The sequence below is a fragment of the Siphateles boraxobius genome, unplaced genomic scaffold (assembly GCF_051911475.1).
Source record: "Siphateles boraxobius isolate OS27281-9 unplaced genomic scaffold, OSU_SipBor_1 18, whole genome shotgun sequence".
Taxonomy (NCBI): domain Eukaryota; kingdom Metazoa; phylum Chordata; class Actinopteri; order Cypriniformes; family Leuciscidae; genus Siphateles; species Siphateles boraxobius.
The window spans coordinates 11,504,360-11,522,500 of NW_027508788.1; the positions used below are offsets into that span (position 1 = coordinate 11,504,360).

The 18,141-nt window shown below is 37.4% G+C and overlaps 2 protein-coding genes across 4 annotated transcripts in view; one reads left to right on the forward strand and one right to left on the reverse strand.

Annotated features, from left to right (window-relative positions):
* The first annotated feature begins 332 nt into the window (after positions 1 to 332).
* On the forward strand, positions 333 to 6,231 carry s1pr3b (sphingosine-1-phosphate receptor 3b). Its single transcript, XM_077233533.1, has 2 exons — positions 333 to 612; positions 2,337 to 6,231. Exon 2 carries the CDS (start codon positions 2,467 to 2,469, stop codon positions 3,490 to 3,492), a length of 1,026 nt encoding a protein of 341 aa, XP_077089648.1. The 5' UTR covers positions 333 to 612; positions 2,337 to 2,466; the 3' UTR covers positions 3,493 to 6,231.
* The window catches only part of shc3 (SHC (Src homology 2 domain containing) transforming protein 3), a 33,571-nt gene continuing 20,457 nt past the window's right edge, over positions 5,028 to 18,141 (reverse strand). Inside the window, exons 8-13 of one of the 3 annotated variants that reach the window (XM_077233529.1) lie at positions 17,148 to 17,277; positions 16,928 to 17,075; positions 15,889 to 15,943; positions 15,565 to 15,759; positions 14,175 to 14,479; positions 5,028 to 5,074 (exon numbers count right to left, since the gene is read on the reverse strand). In XM_077233529.1, the coding sequence (XP_077089644.1) occupies positions 5,051 to 5,074; positions 14,175 to 14,479; positions 15,565 to 15,759; positions 15,889 to 15,943; positions 16,928 to 17,075; positions 17,148 to 17,277 (857 nt within the window). In that variant the 3' untranslated portion in view covers positions 5,028 to 5,050. Of the gene's footprint in view, positions 5,075 to 5,941; positions 6,140 to 7,135; positions 8,779 to 14,174; positions 14,480 to 15,564; positions 15,760 to 15,888; positions 15,944 to 16,927; positions 17,076 to 17,147; positions 17,278 to 18,141 lie in introns of those variants that run through there. The other 2 variants (XM_077233528.1, XM_077233527.1) reach the window with 2 other exon arrangements.

The following is an 18,141-nucleotide window of genomic DNA, read 5'->3' on the forward strand; positions in this document are numbered from 1 at the left end:
AGGATCCCACTAAAAAGAATTTAGGGAGTAGGCTACGATTTCCATGGTAACGCAACTAATTTAAAATAGTTTTTTCACAGGATGAATTTTGAGTTCATAAGCTTTTGAATGATACATAATTTAGGATGATTTCTAAAATGTGTTAGGCTACATGAAAAAAAGTTATGAAAGTATAGCCTAAGCAAAAATAAATAAATAAATAAATTAAATAAAACTGTTCATTATTTTAAATATAGGCCTATTTGTTTATTCCCTTCTTCAGCAGTGAAAGTTTTTTTTAAGAGGAAATGCTAGAATACTAGAAGTATACATCTTGTTTCCTGTATCAGAAAGGCTCTCCTCTTGTGGAGTGGACTGTGGAGGTGTGTGTGTGTCGAGGGCTGGGCTGTCTGTAACACACACACCGCAGGAAAAGCGCAGCAGACATGCGGTTGTGATAAAGGACTTCCTTCCATTACGCGCAGTCAGTGATCTCGACGTGCACGCGCACAATCACTTTACTAAGCTCCGAACTTCTGCACAACAGAACATGATGATTAAAGATGGAAATATAACAAAACAAGACACGGATGGGTCTCATTGAAGAAACTCTGCGGTTCGTGATATCTGATGGTGAGTACCTACTCAAAGACAGGATCAAACTCGTCTTAAACTACTTGTCAGGTGCATCTCTGAAATACTTTTAGATATTTAAACAACTTTTTGGGAATGTATTTTGTTATGCTGGAATATTAGCTTTCAAAAACTCATATTATTTGCGGTCAATCACCGTGCTATGATCATGCTCACCACGACGAGCTCAGTGCAAAAGAGAAAAAATTATCTGTATCGATTAATCCTGGATCATATTGTGATATTAAATGCTATATGTGCATGGAATACATGTTATTTATATTACAATAATAAAAATTAGCCTATTGGAAAAATCCGCTTATGGTGGTTGATGTGTTATGAGCTTGGATCATGATCACTGGTGAACCACACACACATAACCCGCTGCACCAGCTAATGACCAGTAAACCCACTAGTATATGTTCCAAGAAGCAACTATGAGTTTAAGATGGACTTTCTACAAGGGTACTAGGCTACCATTGTTTTATTTTTGAAATATGATACCGTTCAAAAGTTTGGGGTCAGTAACATAGACTGGTCAAGAAGAAATTAATACTTTTATTAAAAAAGAACAAACCAAGAGTAAAGACATTTAATTTTTTTTAATTTTTTTTTTACAACATATATCAAATTATTGCTGTTCTTTTTAAACTTTGTATTCATCAAATAATCCTGAAAAAGTATCACGGTTTCCACAAAAATATGCAACAGCATATTGATAATGAGAAATGTTTGATTTGAGCACAAATCAGCATATTAGAATGATTTCTGAAGGATCATGTGACACTGAAGACTGGAGTAATGATCCTGAAAATTCAGCTTTGATCACAGAGATAAATTAAATAATAAAATATACTACAATAGAAAGGTAATTTTAAATTGTAATGATATTTCACAATATTACTGTTTTTATCATATTTTTGATCAAATAACTGCAGCTTTGGTGAGCAGAAGAGACGTATTTCAAAAACATTAAAAAAGACAGTCCAAACTTGAACGGTAGTACATTGAAGTAAGGCGGTGGTACATTTCTATAATTTAGCATAAACGCAGTATATCTGAGTAATACCACCATACTTTTTGTACAGCTACAATCTTAATTTAATTCTTTATTGTCATCATGGACTTTAAGCATCATGGAAACACCTCATATATTCTAGCCTTGTTAAAGTCAACATGGTTTTCATGAAAAACATGTGAGTGAAGAGCAGAACCATAAGCAACTGACTGAATCATGAAAGGGATGCTCTTGAAATATAAGAGAGATCGATAAATGAGCCTACAAGGAACAATTCACATTAAAGGGAAAAACAAATGAAGATATTTCAATGAAATCCGAGAGCTTTCTGTTCCTCCATTGAGTCTACACAACTAACACCGACGCTTCAAAAAGTTCATAGAGATTGCAAAACTAATCCTAAATTCAATCTGTTCATCATATATGGCGATCGAGTCTCTTCAGAAAACTTTGACTAAACCTCTCAATATGGATCAGTTTTACGATCTCTTTATGAACTTTTTGAAGCATGAAAGTGGCTGTTGTGTTGCTGTCAATGGAGGAACAGAAAGCTCTCAGATTTCATCCAAAAGATCTTCATTTTTGTTTCAAAGGGGTTTAACGACATGAGGGTGAGTGATGACAATGTTTGAATTTTTGGGTGAATGATTGGGTGAGTAATTTTGAGTTCAAGCTGAGTTTAAAGCACATCTGGTTGACTCCACAGGGAGATGTGTGCCACCGACATGACAGTACAGGGGTGAAGAACACCGTAAACACGCTCACCAACACCCAGCCGTGACCCGTCTCACCTGGCTTCATTTTCATGATCATCCTCATCAGCTGGAGGCGCTGCAATGATTAATCAACACATTTTCCTGCATTACAATCACTCTGGGAAACTAGACAATCGCAATGAAACCCAAGGGGCCCCAATGGACCCCAAAACGGTGGTATTTTTGGTCATTTGCAGCTTCATCGTCTTGGAGAACTTAATAGTGCTGGTGGCGATTTGGAAAAACCACAAATTTCACAACCGGATGTACTTTTTTATTGCCAACCTGGCGTTATGTGACTTATTGGCCGGTGTTGTCTACATAGTAAACTTGCTGATGTCGGGACAGCGGACGTTACACTTGTCTCCGGCCGAGTGGTTTGTTCGTGAAGGAAGTATGTTTGTAGCTTTAGGCGCTTCTATCTTCAGCCTGTTGGCGATTGCGATCGAGCGGCATCTCACTATGATAAAAATGAGGCCTTATGATGGAAACAAAAACTACCGTGTGTTTCTGCTAATAGGCGCGTGTTGGTTGATCGCCATCACACTGGGAGCGTTGCCCATTTTGGGCTGGAACTGTCTGGATGATCTTCCTCAGTGCTCCACCATCTTACCTCTCTACAGCAGGAACTACGTGGCGTTCTGCATCACCATCTTCATCTCTCTCCTGCTGGCCGTCTGCGTCCTCTACGCCCGCATTTACATCCTCGTGAAGAGCAGCAGCCGTAAAGTCACCAAACACAGCAACTGTGAGCGCTCCATGGCCCTCCTGCGCACCGTCAGCATCGTGGTGGGCGTCTTCATCGCCTGCTGGTCGCCTCTCTTCGTGCTCCTCCTCGTCGACGTGGCCTGCGGGCCCCGAAGGTGCCCAGTTCTGCTCAAAGCCGATTGGTTCATTGCCCTGGCCGTCGTGAACTCCGCCATGAATCCCGTCATCTACACGCTGGCCAGCAGGGAAATGCGAAGGGCGTTTTACAAGCTCCTATGCGTGTGTTTGGTGCGGGACGGCATCGTGGGGTGTAAGCAGAACACGGACCAGAGCAGGAGCAAATCCAGCTCCAACTCCCAACGGGCGGCTGAACAAGAAAACCCAGACGCCAAGTCATAGTTTTCAGTCACGTGACTGTTTCGGAAACCTGGAGGGCAAATACTGCAGCACAGGCCTGTCAGATTTACATAAATATTTATTTCACAAAGATATGTGAAGTTATGGGCACTTGCGATCCATATACAGAAGTATCGCTAAAAACAACAGGACATTCTAATTATAAAGGACAATACCACTAACAAGGCTCAAAATAGCCCACGAACGCCGTGCTGGTTGATAGTCAAAGTTCAGCTCACGTAGCACAGCGTTCGTGGTTCGACTGGTCGAGACTGTTTTCCAAAGTTGGCTCCTGCTTGTATACGCGAAGTGTACTGTCTTTATAAAGTATCTTCTTATTAAACTGTCTGTACACTTACAAAGTTCTCAATGCTTCAGTTTGCAGGTAGAGACCCTCATTATGCTACCGTGTTAGTGTGGGGCTATTTTGAGCCTTGTTAGTGGTATTAACTAGCGATTTTTATTCGTACTTATTCGATGCCCCATACTCTAGCGTTACAAGCTAATCTGTGGTCATACTAAAACTAACATTAAAACTGGGTACATTCGATTATCATGAAAACGGATCGCAGAGAACGGTCGACTCGGTACCCATGTGTTATTTAGCCCTAGGTTCATTTTTGGCCGGAATTGTCCTTTAAGGCACATAGGGCCAGATTTAGTATTGACTAAACGGCAGATTTGCACAATTCCATGGCCGGATCATTTCCATATTGACTTTCCAAATGAGCGTCTGGTTTATGACATGCTTTTATTGGTCGTAAATAATGGCGCAAATACCAGTAAATTGACGAGCACAAACTTTTAAATACTGTAATCCCATAAAAAAAGGTTTGAAAAGCAAAAGTCCTACAAATGCATGCAATAAACTCAGCCGCTAAAATAACCATGTCCACGCATATTCAGCGCTAATTTTTCATTGCGTGTCTTTAGTAAATCCTGACCTTAGTTTTTTAACACCGAAAGATGGTTTGCACTGGCGCAAGCTGTTAGTAGGCTAAATATGGCCCTTAACTTCACAAAATTATAAACCTTATTGACAATCTGTAGCTTGAATGTGCGAGGCTTCCGGTGTCATCCGCTTCCCGTTATTTTTAGCTGGACAAAACAGCTGGTTATGCTTCTTGATATTGCGAACTGGTATTTATTATCATACTATTTAAGTCGGCATGAAACGGAAGTTGCGATATTTCCTGTCCTACTGTGACGTATATCCGAGTGAAACGGCTTCTAGAACAAGAACAAACGCAGGGCCCTCGTCATCGGAGAAGGAAGAGATTTTGTTTAAATATAACAAAACAATAATAATGATGTGCATGGATAAATCATTTAAAATAAATACTGCAATATTCCATTAAAAAACAAAGATTCATGGTGACTTTAAGCCACAATAAGCATTTTCTTTATAATGGTCTTGTATGGGGAAATGAACGGCATTCATATTCTGGATTCATCTGTTCACCTGTATGCATCATCAGTAAAGTGTATACTGGGTTTGGTCTTAATACTTCACACAGTACAAACCTGATCAAATAACAGTGAGGAAAGCCTTGTTCTGCCCTCAAGGTGTGACATCACGTGAAAACTGAATACACACCGCACACAGAAATTAACCTACCGAGTCTTAACAAAACCTAAAGCACTCAAGAGTGTTTACTAAAACACACAGCATTAGTGCATGCTATACAACTTTAGTATGCACTTTTGAAGTGCACTTTAAAACATTGTTGCATACTTAAGTGCACAATAAAGCATCATCACATGTTAAGTGCTTATTGACCCAAAGTCAGCTAGCAGTTCTAATGTACTAAGATAGGGTATAACAAAACAGATGCTTTCATTTTACATCCCAACCGATAAGCTCTCGGTTCTTAGATGGGACATACCAAACTAATTTGACAATTATATAAATATTGACTATTTATATTGTGCTATGTTTAATGATCTGTATACCCAAAGCCTTTTATGCCAGGTGTTGATATCGTATACTAGCATGTTTTAAGTATATAACTTAATTGTAACATATCTAAACTTCTACCAAGGGACTTTTAAGATTAAAAGCGTAATGTCTTAAACCAATGCAGCTGTTTATGGTAAAGCATGTAGTTCCAAGTGTGTGTGTCTGCGTAAGTTTGATAGTAATACTGCACTTGTGCCATCTGCTGGACACACACACACACATAAACTCCAACGCTCATGATCACTGAATGAACGTCTCACTACAGCATTAGTGCATGCCATAGGACATATACAAATTTATATTTAGTTTTTAAGTGCACTTTAAAACATTAGTGAATAATAAAGTACACAAAGCATCAGTACATATATATATAAGAATTGAAATCAGCATATCTTCAATTACATTCATATCACAATAACGAGAATGTTTGAGAATGAGTGCTCATTATTATCTTAATGCAAAAAAACAATGCTCCTAAAAATGGGATACATTTTCTTGATGTAAAACATAATTTCTTGTTTATTTCTTTTGAATTTGAACTATGATTCTTTACAGGTTCTGTGAGATTCAGAAGAGTAACACATTGATTGTTTTATTGCCACCAATCATAAAGAATAGGAATAAGTCATACAAGCAAAGATTGTGTAAACACAGTTTGGGTTTGGTATGTTGAATGTTGTCGCCTGTGATCTGAGCATCTGAGAACACAGATCCGCTTTGACTACTGCACTTTAAAGACAAAAGCACGAGAGTACTAATAAAAGGCACGTTTTTACTTAACAGAACTTTTTTTGCTAATCAATTTTGAAATTCTATAATGAATAACTTGGAGCAGTCTAGTTTTTGTGTGTGTTTTGTTGCAGCATTATAAAAACAGTAAACCACCACTGTTTAGTTGGAGTCAGTTTAATGTGTATAATGTAACAGAACATCTTTCCCTAACATTAGTCATTTAGATAAACATGTGAAACAGACTCTGCAAAGTTCAGTGAAAATCTGCTGGGATTTGGCAGTTTAAATGGGGAAAGTTGCCACCACTGGAAAGATCCTTGGGTCATTTCACAGACTAGAAATCTGTGAATGCAGAAGTTTGAAATGCAGATTTCTCAGTGATATACAATCCTCCAGCAGTGTCCAGCGCCATTTAAAAACAGCATTTAAACATTTAGAGTTTGTCATGAAGCAGTTTTCTAAACCTGTTGATTTATCATGAGCTGCACTTTAGTTTTGACCAGAATAATGCAACTTTGACTCGCAAAATAGAAGCTGATATAATATTTATCAACGAAAATATGCACATGTAAAAGTAGTGATTTTATTTTGTGCTGTAAATTTGCAATGAAACTATGAAGTATGAGATTTCTTTCTCATTTTAATATTTAAAACAATTGTAAAATAACAAAAAATTGTATTACACAGAGATATGAGATTTATTTTCTCATTTTAATATTTAAAAATAATTAAATGTAATTGTTTTTTAAATAAATGTAAAATAAAAATAATTTAAAACTAAATGTATATATGAGATTTTCTCATTTTAATATTTAAAAATAATTAAATTACATGTAAATAATTTAAAATAAATGTAAAATAAAATGATTTAAAACTAAATATGAGATTATATATATATATATATATATATATATATATATAAAATTCATCCTGTGTCTCCAAATCAATATTTCCAGAGTTTAATGTGACAAATGTCAATACATAAATATCATGTGTTGTGTTTGTGTGAGAGTGACAATATTTAAAGTGATGCAAACAATAACAACAATCATTAAAATGGGCTCTTTGGAGAAAGAAAAAAGATCCACAGTTGAGCGTATATGAAACTGCACACAGGTCTTCACATCATTGATTCTAGGCTACAAAACCTATTTAATAGCAATGCAAATCACAATTTAACTGAATTTAAGGGTGAATCTCACAAAGATAGGTTGTATTTCATTTTGCCAAAAAAATAAATAAATTATATTCAACATAAAAAAACTTTTTTGACAAGCTTTTTGTTGTTATTGATTTTGATGTCAATTCTTGACATTTTTATGAGATGCACCTTTATGCATGATGATAGTACCTTGGTGCTAATTTCTAATTAGTAAATGAACCAGATGCAAATTTCATTCATCCGAAATGTGGATTTAAAGACAAAACGAAATGTTTACGGTGTAATAAACATGTTTTTTTAGTTTTTTTTTTTAAAGCGTGTGGCTAAAACAGTGAAAAATCCAGTAATATTCCAGTTCATCCAGTAATTAGACTGTGCAAAACCACATCAGACCAGAAATAGTTGATTGTGCTATTCACTTAGAACCGTTTCATTGAAAATAATCATCAGAAGAATAATTATAATACCAATTTGTCTGTTTGTGAAGCCCACAGTCAAACCATGAAAGTCATAACTGATAGAAACATCCAAGGTATAAAGTAAGCCCCGAACCGAGCAACTACACACCTCTGACACGTTTAAAGAAGGAGCTAAGCTCAATGAATACTGGGAAGCATAAATATTTAACATTGTGAGCATACACAAAAGCACCTCCGCGGGGGCTCTGGATGCTACCGACAATCAGCACAAGTACAGTTAAGTTAAGTCATGCGAGTGCCACAGGTTTCAACGTCATACAAAAATGTAGGTACTTTAAAGCCGTGTGTGTGTGTGTGTACGTGCAGCATGTCGGAGTGTGGTTTCTGTTAAAGCAAACACATTCACGTCATCTTCCCTCTGAAAAGCATACAGTGATTCGATAGAAGCTACCAAATGATCTGGCACACTAGCTGCAGTAAAGGACAAACTCCTAAAATAGGTCAATAGAAACAGCTTTTGTTTTTTTCCTGTTTTTCGTTTTCCTTCTATCTCTTACCAACGAACATTAAAATCCGGTTGTGCTTGATAGACAAAACTAAAACTTTTTTATTCTAAAATACTTTTTCTTTATCTGGTTTTCCTCTCATCCCCTCGTGGACCAAACATCCAACTTTACAACGAAATCCATCAGCGTCTTCTTCAAAAATATAGATTCTCAACCAGCGCAATAAAATAACTGCATCAGTTCTATAAATCGGGTTCGGTTCCTCTTTCGTTCTCTAAAAACGCCGTCCTCCGTCGTCACAGTCAAGCAGTTTGACAGCCGTCACATGTTCACCGACGGAAAGTTTGTTTTCGTAAAACTCCCACGTGTTTTCAGGTGTCGTCACTGTTTTCTTTCCACCGGCTGCTTCAAACACAGTTCGCTTCCTGCCGAGACGATTGGCAGGTTGTTGTCACGGTGATGGCCAATCAGGTGGCTTATGCTCTCGAATATGTGATCCTTCGTCCGAACCTTGAGGAGACATACATTTCATTTGAAAGTTAAAGCACCCGGGACTGAAAGATGCTTGCATGTTCACTACTGTTAATCGTAAAGAAATTAATACTTTTAAACGGCAAGGATTCATTCGATGGATCAAGTGACGGGAAAGACATTTTATAATGTTACAAAATATTGCTGTTTTAACTTGTGAAAGAATCCTTAAAAATGTATCACAAAAATATTCCACAGCGCAACATTTTTCAACATTGATAATAATCAAATATTTTATGAGCATCAAATCATATCAGAGTGATTTCTGAAGGATCATGTGACACTGAAGACTGGAGTAATGATGATGAAAATTCAGCTTTGATCCCAGGAATAAATTACGTTTTAAAATATATTCACAGCTATTTTAAATTGTAATGTTTCAAATTTTTACTGTGTTTTTGATCAAATCAATCAGCCTTAGTGAGCAGAAGAGACTCAATTTATCCTGAGGAAATATGGGATTTCTGTCATTAAAACCTGAAGTTAAAATGTTTTAGGATTTAGAAAAGTAAAATGAAGATACATTGCAGTATTTCTATGCGACTGATTAAATCGATCATGTGACTCATTTACTTCTTAAATTCATGTTCAACTTTTCACTCCAAATGTTCACATCAACATCCAATATTCAACATCAATGTTTGATTAAACTACAAACGAACCCAAAATAGAAGCATTTTCTCTGGTGCTCTCGAGACGTTTGAACCCACTGCTTTCATATGTGATATTTATAACCCAATGCTCAGAGCAGCCTTGTTATTTTTAGGAAATACTATATATATCAAGTTTTCAACTCATTCTCATGGATAAAATGACACTTTAGCAACATCTTTTACAGGCTTTATGGAATTAGTCAAATGAACTATAGGTGAATAGTAGAGCTGTGTCCGACCAAAGATTTTCCTAGTCTACTGGTAGTCATTCGTTTCAGCTATTAATAGACTAGTTGCAAGTTTATGATATCAATTGAATTACTTAAATATATATGAAGGTGTTGCGGGGGTGGGTGGGAAGCATCAGAAAATGGTTTGAGTTTCAGGGCTGAGACAGTATATATGTAACATTGCTTGCATTGTCCTACATTAATCACACTGACAAAAAACAAAAACACAATTTGTTGTTTGGATTTAAACAGGCAAATTCTTAAAGGAACACGCCACCGTTTTTTGAAATAGGGGTTATTCACCATCTCCCCTACATTTAGATAGGTGGGCAAGATATCAGGATTTAGATATCTCTGCTGGTCTTTCAAAGAGAGGAAGCTCATTTTTGGCCTACATCATAAAAATTGTTCATATATATATATATACTGTATGTATGTATGAATGAATGAATGAATGAACAAACGATCTAAAAAATATATATTAAACTCGACGGAGGAAATGTGGGAATTAGGTTAAACTGAAACAAGGAATGTGGTGTATAATTGTGTGAAATGTATGATGAAACTTGGCTAGCAATTGCGCCAAGCAAATACCAAGAAATAGGTTACAGCAGTTTGTCTTTCGACTACACTTGCAAAATCCGCGATGGGACTGAGCTCGAATTGCTTCAGCGACAGCGACTTTTTATAGTACAAAATCGCTGTCAATCAAAAGGAGATGCAGTCTTTGGACAGACCCTCCAATCATCACGCAGAAACCCAGAGTCCAGCCCCGCCCACTCCTCCATGATTCTCCCCAGAGACGCTGAGCGTCCATGGGCGGGACATAATCGCAGATTTATCCAATGACCGTCTAGTTTCGAAGCACTGAAAAAAACTGTTCAAAGGAGCCACATTGAAGTCAACGGACGCTCGGCTTTAACAGGGAAATGCACTGTGACGCTCCGGGAATGTATGAGAAGGAAATCGAGTCAGCCGACCTGCTATATGAAGCGGATTCTGAACAAACTCATCTTCGAGATGAACGTGTTCTAATGCATTCAAACCGAACCGAAAAACCGCGATACAGAACCCACGATACATATCGCGATTCTCTCATGGCGTACCGAACACTCCCCGCCCACTGTTACCCCGGCTCATTGGACCTCATGTCTTATACAATGAATTCAGTGTTGTAGCCTAACCACCATTAACACCATATAATAGCAAGCTCCGTGTTTTGTTGCTTTCGATAATAAGCAAAGTGTAATCTTTCAAATTCTGTCTATTTGATCACGAAATTCAAACAATAAATGCCGTTTTGGCGCTCTTTGCTGTGGCGTTACAGATCGCTGTACTAGCTCCTCATTTCAAGCGGCAGCGCGAGTAAACGCGATCATCTCTTCCTCAGTTACAGAATAAACATGAATGGACACCTGAAGGTATGTTGAAAGATATATACTTACTAAAATGCATCATAACTCGGGTAATCGCTCAATCGGTGTTTCAGCAGCGGAAGGACGTCAATAAAACAGCTTAGTTTGTCATAGCATTATATTTACCTCAGCAGGCTAGTCATGAGTTACAGTGTCCACACTGTTGTTGGTTTTTAGAGAAATGAACTCTTGCACTTAATAAATGCACTATATTAGCCTATATATTAGGCTATATTTTACTTAACCTGTTAATGATATCTTAATTATTAAATGTAGGTTTAAAATATCTTAAATGAAAATGACAGCAACTGTGTAAATTATTATATTTCAATAATGAATTAGAGTGAAAACATAAGTTATGTTAAATGCAAAAACTGCCTTATGTTCAGTTTACATGTTTTCATACAATGTGTGGGGTGTTGATTATTATATCTAAAAAATAAATAGCATCTGAATTTAGGCTAAAAGTCTAGACTCTGATGTTAACCTTTAATGTTATAGTAATGTGCTGGCTCCATATAGTTTACAGTATTAGCTTATCTTTTTTTTAAAATCCTTGCAAAACGTTTAATTGTAATTGAATTAATTTAAAGACAAAGACACACTTTTTTCATTAAACCACTGTTTTAAAAAAAAAACAATTTTAGCTTTCTAAACCCCACCCCATCGAACCGTAACGAACTGAACCGAGACGTCGAAACCGTGGGAAGAACCGAACCGTCAGTTTTGTGTATCGTTACACCCCTAATTTTTAGTCAATAAAATGTTAACACAATAGTACATATTTTACCATTCATTTTTTTACATTGTAGGGGAAGGCGAGCTTCCCTTGCAGTCTTAAAGAAATCCCCATTGCTCTGCGCCCAAGTAGCAGTGCTTCACCTGTGCTCCACCCCAATATAGTCCCAAGTCAATCTCTGCCAAGGAAATCGCCTAGTCTTAATCTGCATTGCTATTTGTACTTGTTGTGAATACGTTTTGTACGCTCAGCGCTTTGCGTTTTGAATCTCCGGAGGGCGTTTTAGTGAAGACGGGTCAAAACGGAGGACTTTAGAAACGATGACGAAGAGGCTCATGGTCGACTCTCTGATTGGGTGTCACACAACGGAAGAAAACGCACAACAACAGCCTGCATTACCAGTTACGTTAGTGCAAGTAAATTCTGGATTTTACAATGCTATAACTGCTTACATGCGCCGGATGCAAGCTTTTATTCCAGCGATCTGTGACAATTCCCGTGTGCAGCGGCGGTATCGACCGTACATGGAGCGTCGGTTTTGGGTTAAGCCGGGAAGAACCAGCGCATGGTGGGATAATTTTATCAATGAAGTTGTGGTTCCTGAGGAATGGTGCGAAAACCTTCGAATGTCCAGATCGGCACTTATCAACCTCAGCGAAATCTGAGGAATAGTCGATATGATTCCTGTTTACACCGGCACTCGCACGCCCAGTGTAGGTGAATGATCACGTGATCCGCGTTTCCAATCGTTTTACTGCGGACGGAGATCAGTTCTAATACGCAGCTAAAACGCTGGTGTGGACGGAGATCGTATTCGTTTTAATTCTCCGTTTCTAAACAAAAACTCAGTAGTGTGGATGAGGCCTTAATGTAGGGGAGACGGTGAATAACCCCTATTTCAAAAAACGTGTTCCTTTGAGAGTCTGTGATTGGATCATTATTGCAGTGATTATTATGTTTATAGCATGTTATGTGTTTGTCAACAATTCTTCCAACCCTTACTGATGGAGTGTGTAGCTTTTCATTTATTAAACAACCATATAGGAAAACACATCATGGCCGTATATCCAGGATGACAATGACAAGATTCATCAGGCTCAAACTGTGAAATAATGGTTGGGAGGAGCATGAAGAATCATTTCACACATGAATTGCATCACAACATTAATTTACATTAATTATTTTCATCAAAAGGTGCATACATTTTTGGTCAAGAACAAGTACTGACAATTCTAACAACCATTCTCTCACAGTTTGAGCCTGATGAATCTTGATATTGTCATCCTGGAATATGGCCTTGATGTGTTTTCCTACATGTGTGTTTAAGAAATGAAAAGCTACAAACTCTATCAGTTAGGGTTAGAAGAACTGTTGCCGAACATATAACATGATGGTGACTTTTTTTTTTTTTGGCTGTGCAGTGAACTAAACCATAATGACTCTTTAAAAGACAAATGAAGTGCACATTTTGAAGATTTGAGTGAAGTGGACGAGGCTGACCCTCATCCCCACAGATATGCCTACAGAGAGAAATGCACGTTAAGTTAAAATGGCACGCAGTAAGCGCTGTACTAATTTAGCTTCCACACACACTCCTCATGAACACTAGGATATGCGCCTAATAATAGCACACATTTATCATTATCTCACCGTTAGAGTGAGCGGCTAACGTTAGGCTACTACTAATGTGTTAAAAAGTGATAAGTCAAAGAATGTTTGGATTTCCTGCCTGTCATAATTGCCACATGGATCAGCCGTGTTAACGATCTGTCCAGAGGACTTTGCCACTTCCTGTGGGTTTTTTTATTTTCTGTGACCAACCAACTAATTTAAATCTGGTCAACCAAGCCTCTTCTCATCGACTAACATTTACAGTCAAACCAGAAATTATTCAGACACCAGATATAGTGTTTAGCATCTAATGGTTGCAGGACACTTAAGTTAATTTATGTAAGTGAGGATAGCAAAATAAAGTAAACTGAAATATTATACCCAAAAATGTATAAAAATTTGGGACCAAAAATTATCAATCTTTAATTGCTTATGCAACCTTTTTACAGCACAGACTGAACAAAATGTAGCATTGCTTGGTAATTGTTTGACCTAAATTGGTATCATCTAATTGTGTAGTTAAATTTACCATCTGACAAATATTCAACCTCATTCATCTGTGAGAAGAATGGCCAAAACCAGTGAAATATCACCTGATTTGATAACTCTGAGTTCTTTTCATATTTTATTACCATTTTCTAAACGTTAGCGAATAAACTGTGATAATGAGAGAGATGTTGAAGGCGTCTGAATAAATGTTGGTTTGAGTGTAGGGGTCAGTTCTCACCGTTCCCTCCGGATCCACCAGAAGCAGGTGTTTGGCCAGGCCGTTGTGCATCCCTGTCAGCACGTATGACCCCGGGTTTGTGGCGCTCTTGCGCACCAGGAAGTCTCCGTCGTGAAGCAGCAGTTTCTCAGCCTGGCGCCGGTTCATCTCTCCGTGATACCACGCGTGGTCCTCCAGCTCCTCTTGAGCTCTCAGGGCGGCTGCTCGCATCAGCAGAGGACTGGAGTTATCCACGGACGCCGCTTTATGTAGTTCTGACGCTGGAGGAGCTGGAGACTGAGTCATGATGGCGTCCTCAAACGGCTCTGAGGGCGTGAGCACACAAAACCTGTTATCTCATCTGCTGATTTTTTATTTCGCTGCAAAATTTAACTTTATCCGCATACATACAGTAGATACTCACAGGTTACGTTCACACTGTCAGTTTTGGGGATTGACAACCACATTTACTTATCGAGACTTCAGACATTTATGTGATGAAAGTTGAGTCGATGTCGACTAGTCGCTGATGATGTCATTGATCAGCAAATAAACCCAAAGCTTGAGCTGAGGCTCGAACACGGGTTGTCTTGTGCTCAGCTCTGGCATATTGACACAGCACTCCTACATAACAGCTTATTCTTATCAGTTCTTTTGTCTTTGGGTCATTATATTTCTCAAAGATTTCTGCTCGTTCTAAATCAGATATAGATAAAGTAGCACCGTAAAGATTACATTTATATGAATGCATTAGTGTGAGAGAGAGATCGATTGCGTGTGAATTCCACCTGGCAGCGTCTCTCTACTAGTAGTGAAGCTGTGGGTTTTAGTTACTAAGAAATATATGCTAGAACTTTTCAGATTATAAGCTATTTTATTGATAAATCACAGAACTAAGTTTACAATATATTTCTGTGCTACTGAATGATTCTGTGTGTGCGTGATCTTCATGTGATATGTTCGCTACTGTCTGTGTATGTGTGCGTTACAATGCAGCAGCAGTTTAGAACGGCGATTATCTTTCCTGTACAATAAGCTGTTTAAAACGTGCATTCACACGATCAATTTTAAGCATCCGGATGGTTTAATCAAACACATCTTGTGGAGCGCTCTCTAAGTATGGATTTATTAGTCATTTTAACTGTTTGGAAACGGAGTGTAAACGTGGACTTTAAAGATTTATTAACCTGTTGCGCCCTCTATAGGCCATGAATGGTCAGCGACTCGTCGACGTCAAGCTTAAAGCGTCACGGCAGAGCATTAAAGTCGACTAGTCTGTTCAACCCAGACTCTTTAGTTGTTGAAAGGAATGGCTGTGTTGTTCTCTGCTTTTCACCAAATCATTTGCACAATTTTTATTTATTTTTACTATAGCAGTAACATTGAAAGCTCCAGTCTCCGTGTCTCTTACTCATGTCAAAGAGGTCCTTCCTCGGGCTGTCTTTAGCTGTCCCGGTCGTGCCCGAATCGGACGCCGCCTCTGACTCTCCCTGCAGGGCGGCCAACACCTGCGTGTCAATGTGCTGCGTGTTCACATACGAGGGGACTTCTCCTGCTTTAGGGGCTTGACCTTTGACCTCAGGGAGACTGTATATGTCACAGGACCCTAAATGAGAAGCACAAACAGTGGTAACATTCTTCAAAATATCTCCTTTTGTGTTCTGCAGAAGAAAGTCATACAGGTTTGCCAGGACATGAGGGTTTTTCTTTAACTCTGTCTAAAAGTGAATTGTACCTTGCTGGAAGAACATGGGTCGGCCCTGGTAGTATGTCTGGTCGACTCCAGCGCCCTGTGTGGACAGCATATGAGTTATCAACAACAATAATGAAACACCTCCTCATCTCCACACTATAGGAAGTCATTCACTAATGGCAACATTTAAACATGTTGTTAAGAAGCAGATCATGTGGAATGTGAGTTTTTTTTAAACAATAAGTAATACTATACTGATAATTGTAACTCAAGTAATTTTCTTATGTTAAGTTTTTATTTTATTTCTATTCATTTATTTGTTATTTTATTTTAATTATTATATATGTTGGAGTGGGACAGTTGGAATTGTTCTGTATTTTGTGTTGCTGGTTTCAGTATTTTAACAATATTCAATATTTATTATTTTTGAATATAATTATTATATATGTTGGAGACAGTTGTAACTGTTCTGTATTTTGTGTTGTTTCTTTTGATATTATAACAAAATATAATATTTATTTATTTATTTTACTTTATATATGTTGGAGTGGTGAAGTTGAAATTGTTCTGTTCTTTGTGTTGCTGGTTTCGATATTTTAACAATATTTTTTATTATTTTAATTAAATTATTATATATTTTGGAGTGGAACAGTTGGAATTGTTCTATATTTTGTGTTTTTTCTTTTAATATTTTAACAAAATATAATATTTATTTTAACTTTATTATTATATATGGAGTGGGAAAGTTGGAATTTTTTGTATTTTGTGTCAGTCGTTTCAATATTATAACAAAATTGTATAAAAATAGAATTTAAATGTAAGTATTATTACAGTTTATATCAGATATGTTTCGTTCCCTCAATTTAAATTATTCCCTTGATTCATTTTAGTGACCTGATTTCTTTTAGAAGTAAATATTATGTTTTATGGGAACTTCATCATAGCATAATCGTTTACTCTCAGTATTTACCAAAACACATGCACTGCATTTACAGAACGAACTGAGCTTGAGTGACTATTGATCCCCGGTCAGGTCACTTCCTGTCAGCTGGTATAACAGCGCATGATTAGTGCTGCAGACCTGGCTGCTGTCTTGCGTCTGATTGGTCAGTCTAGCATCAATGAATCCTCCTGGTGGAGGCATCTTGCCGGGAATGCTGTTGTAGTAGTGATGATCGGCGGACTCCTCCCCTTCCTCTGTCCACGGGGGCTCATCCGTACTCATGACCCTGAAGAGAGGACAGATGAGATGTAGAAGCAGCCTCAGGCTCAGAGTCCTGAAGGGGTTTGTGTGGACTCACTTGTCGTGCATGGATGAGGGTTTGCTGGATGGACACTGCAAATAGAGCTGAAAGCGCAGGTCGAACGCCTGACCGATCGTACTGATCACATCCTGAGCCAGACCGTCGGAGCACTCCAGAATATGACATGCTAGAAATCAACACACAGTCAGGATGAATCTCACCAAACCTATCAAGAACATGTATGGGTCATATTTCAGCCCAAAACACAAATAAAAAAAAGAAACATAGCCAAGTAATGACAATAGCACATTTATTAACCCTCTAAATTCTCATTAGTTTAATGCGAAAAAAATATGCATTTTAAATTGTGATGCTTTTGTACATCATGTTAGCATTTGTTGTACTGCCTATATGTTCATTTAAAAATAATTGTATTGCAGTACAATTTTTTAAAAAAATACTATTACGATAACACATTTAAAATTAATAAGGCTATATATATATATATATATATATATATATATAAAGATTTTTTATTTAAAAAAAAATATTTCAATAATTTAACAACACATTTGCATGTTCACGGTTCTCTGATGTTGGTTGATTGTCATATGACATGCAAGTTAACAAAAAATATTTCATCTTTCCTATTAAGCGTTTTATTTTGAAATGATAATTTCAAGTTGATGATTAAATTAATTATTATTTAATAATTAATAATTAAGCTAATAGTTATTAAATGAATTAGCTTTTCATGTACACACAAACCACCTGCCGTTCTTTCACGAGTTTGGGAAACCCTGCATTATGATAATGAGAATTTGGAGTGAAAATGTGTTTAATTGTCAGACAACAGTCAGAAAACAGACTTCATTGTCCTTAGGCAAATACAATTTCTAAATTTACTCATTTTAAGTTTAGGGTGAACTGTGACATGAACATGTTTTTTATTCATCAAAATACACGAAACAGAAAAATGAAGCAACAATCGATCTGACATACAGCTACACACACACAAACATAAGACACGCACACATGCTGAAGTTTTAAA